Source organism: Oreochromis aureus, linkage group 7 (assembly GCF_013358895.1).
Source record: "Oreochromis aureus strain Israel breed Guangdong linkage group 7, ZZ_aureus, whole genome shotgun sequence".
Classification (NCBI taxonomy): Eukaryota; Metazoa; Chordata; class Actinopteri; order Cichliformes; family Cichlidae; genus Oreochromis; species Oreochromis aureus.
In genome coordinates this window covers 23,789,293-23,798,612 of record NC_052948.1, presented here as the reverse complement: position 1 = coordinate 23,798,612, position 9,320 = coordinate 23,789,293, and the positions used below count along the sequence as shown (strand labels likewise).

At 39.8% G+C, this 9,320-nt stretch overlaps 1 protein-coding gene across 1 annotated transcript; it reads right to left on the bottom strand.

Moving 5' to 3' along the window:
* Positions 1 to 2,748: 2,748 nt before the first annotated feature.
* On the bottom strand, positions 2,749 to 4,266 carry LOC120440865. The gene is made up of 2 exons (XM_039614310.1): positions 3,638 to 4,266; positions 2,749 to 3,382 (listed from the first exon to the last, which is right to left on the bottom strand). The coding sequence occupies exons 1-2, from the start codon at positions 3,685 to 3,687 to the stop codon at positions 2,749 to 2,751; spliced, it is 684 nt and encodes a 227-aa protein (XP_039470244.1). The 5' UTR covers positions 3,688 to 4,266.
* Positions 4,267 to 9,320: the final 5,054 nt, after the last annotated feature.

Here is a 9,320-nt window from a genome sequence, read left to right as displayed (position 1 = left end):
TATTTCCGTTTCCAAATACTACCGCTTGGGCGTTTCCGGTATGTTTGTTTATCTATCGGTAGCTACGCTAATGTCACTTCAGAATGAGTATAAAAAGGAAAGTATTTAAAACAGAACATTTTCAAAAACAGGAGAAGAAATACTCCGAGCATTGCTGTGTCCCACTTTGTTCGGCTTCAGCCAAATTTAACGGCATACTAAGTTTTCATGGCTTTCCGACCCATTCCGACTTGAGAAGACAATGGCTGGTAAACATACGCTGGGATCATTTCACGATTACCTCTCACACCAGGGTCTGCAGCAGACACTTTGCCAGTGATCAACTCATAGAGCCAACAACCCTTGATGGTCGAAGGCGGCTTATTAAAGGTGCTGTACCAACACTTTTTGAGTGGAATGGCTATAAAGTTGAACCACCGCGGCGTAGTGTTTGGGAGAGAACGGAGCGACGCCCTGAACTAGTTCCTCCTGACGATCAAGAAGAGCACAGTCTTAAAAGAGATCATGACTACTGCTCAGTCCCTGAGCCGTCTGCATTGGACATAATCTGCATCAGCTGCAGAAGACCTGTCCAAAGACGTGGAGACTCTGAGGAAGGAAATATAGGAGTTACGTGTCCAGCGAGAATTTGGGTTACAGCGTTTTGCTGGCGCTGACACTGACATCCGATTCTACACCAGGTACACCTAAGCTCTATTCAAGCTAACTGTTTAAAATATACCAAGGTCACCATCAGTTAAATTTCAAAAGTGTTTCCAGTCTTAATGAAAACAAAATAGATATTTACTTTTTCTCTGCTGATTGTATGTTTCATGTAGATGCTTTAGTATTTATTAAAAGATATCCTAATGCTACAGGTAAAATACAACACCAAATAGAGTCTTAATCAGACTATGTTATACAGCATACCATTAGCATATTTGTCACAGTTTACATTATTTTTATGTCAGTGTGTAATGTTAACTAATGTTTGACATGATGTATGTCTCTCTCGTGAATAGATTTCCAAGCTATGATCATTTGATGGCATTTTGGTTTTTGATTGAGCCTTGCATCTACAAAATGATCCGGGTTTCAAGAGCCAAGTCAGCTGTCAATAGGAACGAAGAAGTGTTGACACCTGCACGCACATCAATGGTAGGTTATGGGTTTGTTGGTAGTTAGAACTAAAGGTGTAATGTTAATGTATTTATGTACAATAACATTACATTATGTACAATAGCATACTAGACTCAGTATCCTTTACATACATATACCTGTGTACTACAGCACCTCATTGTTTACCCCATGGTACAGTATGGTATGCATAACCATTACAAAACATTTAGCCAAGAAAAGCATAATTTTACTAGTTCATAGCTTAAGGAGTAACATTTTCCCTTTTGTTTTCACCTTCCAGAGGCAGCTGCTACAACCATTTGACGAGTTCTTTCTTTTCCTGGTTTTCCTGTCAGTTGGTTTGAAGGAGAGGGATCTGGCACACCGATTTAACATACACCAGTCCACAGTGAGCCGCATTATTGCAACATGGACAAATTTTCTTGCCACTGCACTGGGGTCTCAATGCATCTGGCTTACACGTGAAGAAGTGCAAGCTTACCTCCCTGAGGAATTCAAAGATTTCTCAGACACCCAGATGATCCTTGACTGTACAGAGCTGAGGTGTCAGACACCATCCTCACCACTTCTCCAAAGTGAAATGTACTCTTCGTACAAATCCCACTGTACGATGAAAGCCCTGGTTGGCATAGCTCCACATGGTCCAGTCACATTCATTTCTAATCTGTATGCTGGTTCGGTTAGTGACAAGGAACTATTCAAACAATCATTGCTGAGAAGTTGACTGAAGACATGGCAGTGATGGTAGATAAGGGCTTCCTAATCACCGATTGTTGTAAATGCAAAGTGTACTGCCCACCTTTTCTATCTAAGCAGAAGCAGATGCCAGCATACCAGGTTAAGGAGACGCAGGCCATAGCCAGACTCAGGGTACATGTGGAGCGAGTCATTAGGAGGATAAAACAGAACAAACCTTTTAGCATTATTACCATGTCACATGTTTACAATATCAACCAACTGTTGGCAGTAGCATGCATGCTGTCAAATTACCAGAACACAGCATTAGTTAAAAAATGGGTTAAGTGAGACAAGATGGACTTTTCCCAAGACACCAGTGCCAGTACAAGGAACTTCTGGAAAATGACCTGCAGCTGAGGCCACTACAGTTGCATTTCTTCCTTGACAAAACTTGATTACAGAACTGGTACTTGAGTGCTGATAGTTGAGTTCCAGTTATTGATAATTCTAATTCATTGCAAATGTTGAATGTTAATAATACTGTTTAATTATACTACTATATTACTATTCATATTCAACAAAATTGTTTATCAAAATTATAAAGTAAATCACTAAATCGTTTTAAAATCATAAGTGACATTGTGCTTTTGTAACATCCAAAATTCCATTTGTCATTTTCTTCATTCAGTTGTGTTATTGTCTAAATGTATGTCAGTATGCTAGGCATGGATTTTTAAATACTTACCATGTAAATAAGTTCTGCACAAATTCAATGTTTTAATGTGTGTTTTTAAAAAATGAAATTGGTGCCATTGCTTAAATAACAGTTTATTGATTTCACATAAAAGTAACACGTAACAACAAAAAAATTCATGAAATACATTGCAAATGAAACATCAGTTATTTTGTTCCAGCCAGCCTGAAGGATCTGTTTTCCTTTTTGCTATGTTTTCACTGTTCATTTGTCCAAACACAGGTATCTTGGCATATATATGTAAAAAAGGGTGAGTAGTTAACATTCATTAGCCTACTATACTCTGCTGCTATTGCAGGCTCCATCTCAGTTCCTCTCCTCATGTCTGCTGTCTGCCTTGTTCCCTTCAATATACGCTCTGCTAGTGACTCTGCCGAGCTCTGGCCTCTGACGTGACACACCTCCCGAAACTTAGAGGCAGTCAGCTGATGCCACTCAGATGAAGAGCTTTGCTCACGTGTAGCTTCCTCTATTTTGTGAGCCATTTCCAGAGTTACAGACAAGCTTTTCAGATGCAGAAGCTCTTCTTCTGAGCACGCAAACACACAATCTGATGGCAAGATGTCATACCCCTCCAGAGGCAAGTGCGGTGTTGGTGGTGCATCACAGTGTAGTGTGATGTACCGGGTTGTCAAAACCGGCTGCTGATATGACAGAACACTGCCCTCCTGCACCAGCCCAAAAGCACTTTCCACAAGGGGCTTGTCAGGTCTCATGTTCATTGTGGTCACAAGTGGCCTGTCCTCAACATTAAATTTTGCATATGCCTCCGTTATTCTGAACAAGCAAGGATCTGGTAACGGACCCACCATGCCTCTGTAGAAGCCACTCCTAAAGAAAACATCAATGACAATAATGCAAGGAAGAAGGTTATTATACTGAACAACAACTAAACTAAAAACTAAAAGGTGTAAAACAGTGGTGCATAAGTTAGAGACTGGGATGTATATGTACATGACTGAGTTAGCCGTCTTCAGAAAGTGTAATGTTGTATGTAAATTAATACCTATTCTGACACATGCATGTATGAACAAATAGCAACATGCATTTGTAACACAGGAAACCAAATTTTACAAATCTAATTACCGTACTCCAGTCTGGGCCATCCTATTTGGTACCGGCTTAGTGAAGATCATGGAGTTGATGGGTCCTGGCTTCACACCCTAACAGAAGACACATTTACTATGGATGGTGTTGCTGTTCATATGTAAACATGGACTAATTCAAAAACTTTAACCTCATTTAAATTACCACTGTCCGTGGCTTGTGCCATTGCTGTTCAGATTCCGTGCAGCTATGCACAGGGGGGGACAACCGGCACTCTGAGTTGTGAGTAGTGTGCTGTTTGGAAGAGCAGTGCCACAGTGTGATTGCACATAACAGCGCCTGCCACACAGGAGCACTGGCTATGTGTCAGTACCACCGGCGATGAATCCAGAAGTTTAATCTACGAAGAAAGAACGAAAATTAAAAATGTAACATCATCTTCATGGAAGAGCCGAACAGGAACATAGTTCAGTGTTATGGTTACTGACCCCTACAGGCTTACCCTCCTGAATCCTTTATCTAATTTGCTGGCTGGGGTAGTCGTCACTCTGCAAATCCGATGAACATCAGTGATGTTCAATTTTGGGAGCTCTTGTAGGCAGCGAGTGTAGAACGTCGCCATGGTTTAACCATACCGGAAGCACTGGGGCAGGACTACATAGAACGCGGAAGTGATTGTGCAAGTAGTCCATTAAAAAACTCTGTATTCATCTAAAGGGTATAACAAAAAGGGTGACCTTCCTGCTCGAAAATGAAATGACCAAAATAAATGTATTTCTCTGCAATTACATACTCCGTGTAAACAGTCTTGGTATCAAAATAAAGCTAACACTTGTGAGATGTCATCCGAGCTGTAAATATTACTGCAGATGTTACTATGTCAAAGTTACTGTGACTCAAACATAGAAAAATTTATTTTTTATTTCCCTCACCTAATTTTTAAAAGTATTTTATAGCATATAACACCTTTGAAAATATGCTTTGGTTCACATTTAACTCCAGAAAATCATAAATCAAAATATGGATATTACCTGTCCACAGATTCATGGTGACGTAACTGCTCTTTTAACTGTTTGGTGTCTTTGCTTTGTTTGGTGTTTGTAGAAATGGTTTATATGAGCTTTTAGCTGAAATTCAGAGGTTTCTGTGGACACTACTCCTGTCGGCACTTATATTTCTGACCTCTTAATTTAAACCAATTAACCGTGATCTCCTCCCTTTTGCCCCCATTTTTGGTGGTGTGGGTACAAATGATCAGGCATGACATTCTCATAATAAATCAGATCAAATACTGCAAATAATTATTTCTGCATTTATGCGATTGAAATGAATTGAAAATTTGTATGCAATGACGCTGTTTTAAAGATTTGGCCTAAGTAATTCTGGAGTGAATGAGCCTAAACATGATGACCTGACTAGTGACACCGTATCACCTGTGACACAGACGCACGCGCACGTATGACTTTGCCAGTTTCAGCTGAAACAATTTCAGTGTTTCAAACTATGTTCCAGGGTTTTTAGTTCACCATTCATGAGGTTTGAAGAAGAAAATAAAAGACAGATCTGAATGTTTAAAAATGTTTTGGAAAAACTCTGTAAAGATTGAACAGTACTCAAAGGATAAATTCAATTGGTTTATTATTTTGTTAGATAAGTTGAAAAAAAGGTTAACAAGTAAATAAGGCAAAAAGGTAAAACGAGGTAAGAACCAAAAGTTAACAAGTAAATAACAAAACAAGGTAAAACGAGGTAAGAACAAAAAGTTAAATAAGTAAAGAAAGAAAGAAGTTAGAGGAGAGAAACATGAACTAGCATATTTTGGATGAATATCATAATTTTTTTGAATATCATAATTTTATGAATATCTTATTTTTTATGAATATCTTATTTTTTATGAATATCATATTTTTTATTACTTCCTTTACTTCCTGAGCTCATGAATAATTTATTGGGGCCATAAATCACTCAGTTTGACATAAGGGGCCTTATATCCCTACTGTAGGCCAATCCAAGCTTCCGTTTCTTGAAGACCTTGTCCCTCAGAGTGTCCTGTGGGAGGTGTTTCGGGAGTATGGGGTGTCTGGCCCACTGCTACGGGCCATTCGATCCTTATACAAGCATTGCAAGAGCTCGGTCCGCATAGCTGGAAATAAGTCAGACTCGTTCCCGGTGGGTAATGAATTCCGCCAGTGCCGCCCTGTGTAACAGATTCTGTTCATAAGTTTTATGGATAGAATTTCTAGGCTATGCCTAGAAAGAAGGCTTCCGCTTGGTTGGTCGCAGAATCTCATCTCTGCCTTTGCAGAGGATGTGGTTCTATTGGCTTCAAGTGAAGCAAGCTCGTACTGGAATGGTTCACAGCTGAGTGAGAAGCGGTGGGAATGAGAATCAGCACCTCCAAATCTGAGGCCATGGTCCTCAGCCGGAAAAGGGTCAAGTGCTGAGTGTAAAAACGAAGCTCTCAATTTACCGGCTGATCTACAGCCCTATCCTCAACATTGGTCATGAGCTGTGGGTAGTGACTGAAAGAACAAGATCGCAGACACAAGCGGTAGAAATGAGCTTCCTCATAGGGGTGGCTGGCTTCTCCCTTAGAGATTGGGTGAGAAGTTTGGCCATCCAGGAGGAGCTCAGAGTGCTCCTCCCCATCAAAAGGAGCCAGTTGAGGTGGTTCGGACATCTGAAAAGGATGCCTCTTGGGTGCCTCCTGGGTGAGTTGTTCCAGGCATGTCCCACTGGTAGGAGACCCCAGGGAAGGCCCAGGACTGGCTGAAATTATATCTCTTGGCTGGCCTGGGAACGCCTTGGTGTTCCCCAGACAAGCTGGAGGAGGTGACTGGGAGGTTTGGGCTTAGACTGCTGCCCCTGTGACCCAACCTTGGATAAGAAGAGGATGGATGGATGGATGGATGGATGGATGGATGGATGGATGGATGGATGGATGGATGGATGGATGGATGATTTGTTCTTGAATTTGCACAATAACTCTAAAATTAGAAAAATCCACAGTGTTGGTAAAAAAAGACCCGTTTATGTATTTCTTACTTGTAGGCTGGACTACTGGAATTTGTTATCAGGATGTCCTAGAAACTCCCTGAAAAACCTTCAGCTGATCCGAAATACTGCAGCAAGAATATGGACAGCGACTAGAAAGAGAAAGCATATTTCTACCATATTTGCTTCTCTTCACTGATTCATAATCAGGCCCCACCTTATCTTAAAGACCTCTTAGTACTGTATCACCCCAATAGAGTGCTTTGCTCTCCTGGCTTACTTGTAGTTCCTAGCATATTTAAAAGTAGGCAGAAAGGCACAACCTTCAGCTTTCAGGCCCCTGTTCTGTTGACAAAGCTGCCAGTGTGGATTCAAGAGATGGACGATTTCTGCACTTCTAAAATCAAGCTATGCAGCAATCATTTGCAACCAGTCGGGGAACATTCATTTTTCCCTCGGGTTCACGGGGCCAAAATGACAGAAAAGTTAACATCATATGTTTAATGGTCATATGTCTTCAAAAACCTCAGTAACAGGACAAAGACGATCAGACAAAAACACTGACACTGAGACTGATACAGTATATACAGTATATTCATGGTGATATGGGTAGTTGTTATTCTCATGGGAATGAGCAGTAACAGTGCAGATGAGTGTGAGGTGAGGTGAAAAGAAAGTGCAAGAGAGTGTAAGACTGGAAGGATAGAAAGGGAATGCGATCACTGCAACATCATAAACTGAATGTAGCTCCAAGCACATTTGGTTGCTTAAGAAAAACTCCTTTGTTGTCTTGTACATATATCTAGTAAGATCTCTCTTTACCATTTCTCACTGCACTATATAAATAGTATACATTAAATAATAACTTATGTGAACGATGCATGGACACAAACATGCTACTTGCTAATACAAACTTTGTCAGAGACAATATCAGAATTTTGGAGTTCAGAGGGTCAGATCATTTCTTCAACAAGTTAACAGGATCTGAACAGGATCAGATATCTTTCTTTCCTTTTAATCAACAATTTCTAAAGTGCTAATGCGTACACAAACACCTGAACAGACACACACGCACAAAGGCATTTGACATCCCCAGAGTCCGCCATTATACACAGCTTCATTTGAACACAGTCCTGGGGATGAATAATGATGCAGGAGTGTGAGCACTTTGTCTGCTCACAGCAAGAGCAGCTCAGCTTACTTTCTGAGAGGCTGTCAGGGTAGTCAGCATTTATCTTGTCATTGGACAACAGCACCCTGCTCTTAACATAAACGAACACAGACACATTTGCATCAGGATACACAAGGGACCTTTTCTGCCTACATCTACTCCTGAAACATTAACCCTTGATATTCAGTATTTATTGCCAACGTAACCCCTTTGCTACCAATGTAGACTTATCTTACAGAAAACTTTTGTATTTTTAAAGATATATAAAATATGAAAATGTTGTTCATGTAGGTTTTTAGCGAAATGACAGCATTCATATTGGGGCCGCCACAATTCAACTTTTTTGCACATAACAGACGTTTATGAAGTTTGGAATTAGACAGATGTGACATTGTGGTGAGAAATCCTTAACAATGACCCTTCCCATAACCTTAACATATTGCATCCTTACTCTGTCCAAAATGATCTTACTTTAAAGGTTGAAAACTCAAGGTGATTTTCAAAGCCTAGCTAGTTACACACATACACACAATATGTGTCTACCCTGGACTCAGTGGGAGCCACTTTTTGAAGACTTCTTATTTGTATTTCAAGGTTGCGTCCTGCTCACATTGCTGGAGGGCAATGTCTTTGTGTTGATGGCACATTGGAGTTCATGGCAGAAACAGTGAAGTCACTCTGCTGTAAAATGAACAGCAAAATGAAAAGTTTGTAATTTCTTTAATAGTAAATGTAGATTATGCTTGCGACTTCTATAGAGGAAAGATGGGCATGCTGCAGAGAGTGCACTGCTTGAATTAAATGTGGGACCGTATTATCACTTGAGAGACATTAAGTTATTTCCATTTACAGTGTTTTTTTAGGCTTTATGTTTCCATTTTTGAAAAAAGTAAATAATCCATCATGCCAACATTTAGAAGATAAACGCTAGCTAATAACACTCAGGAAAATAGCTGTTTTTCCCCATAACTTCTTTTTTATGACAATCCGCATTTTCACATTTTCCTCACAAGGAATGCAGAATCTGTAGAAGAGAGACAAACCTCAGGTTTTGCTTTAGGAAAACATACCAGAAAATGATTTCAGGGTTTTTAATTTCATTATCTTGCACAAATGAGTCCTAAAAAATACACTATTTGAGAGTAATTCAGTAATTATAAAATGCAATCATAAACGTCTTAGGAAAATAGGGCTCTGTTATACGTTTCAGCTGTGCCAGTCTTTCTAATATCGTGTACCTCATCTGAATGCGGTAAACACCATCAATCTAGGTTAAAGAAAACATGAAAATTACAGAAACCATCTGAGGCCAGTAATAAGACATTATTTCAGTGTTCAGTGAAAATAAATAAATAAATAAATGTGCTACTAAAGTTAAAGAAAAAAAGTCTCATTGTCTGTTTCATGGTGCATCACTGGGTTCTTGTGCTTCAGGCATCCAGTCACATCATTTTGTAACTCTGAAATGTGGCACAGCTGTCGAAGCTAACAAAACTCCTCGAGTGTGTAAAGAGGTGATTAAATACACTTTCTTGTGCTTTATAAGACTTTGACATG

What these genes read in the sequence shown, in the direction of transcription:
- LOC120440865 (XM_039614310.1), bottom strand. Translation starts at nt 3,687, where the DNA reads ATGATCTTCACTAAGCCGGTACCAAATAGGATGGCCCAGACTGGAGTA. An exon ending in ATGGCCCAGACTGGAGTACG is followed by an intron (nt 3,383 to 3,637) that starts GTAATTAGATTT and finishes TGTTTTCTTTAG; the next exon opens with GAGTGGCTTCTACAGAGGCA.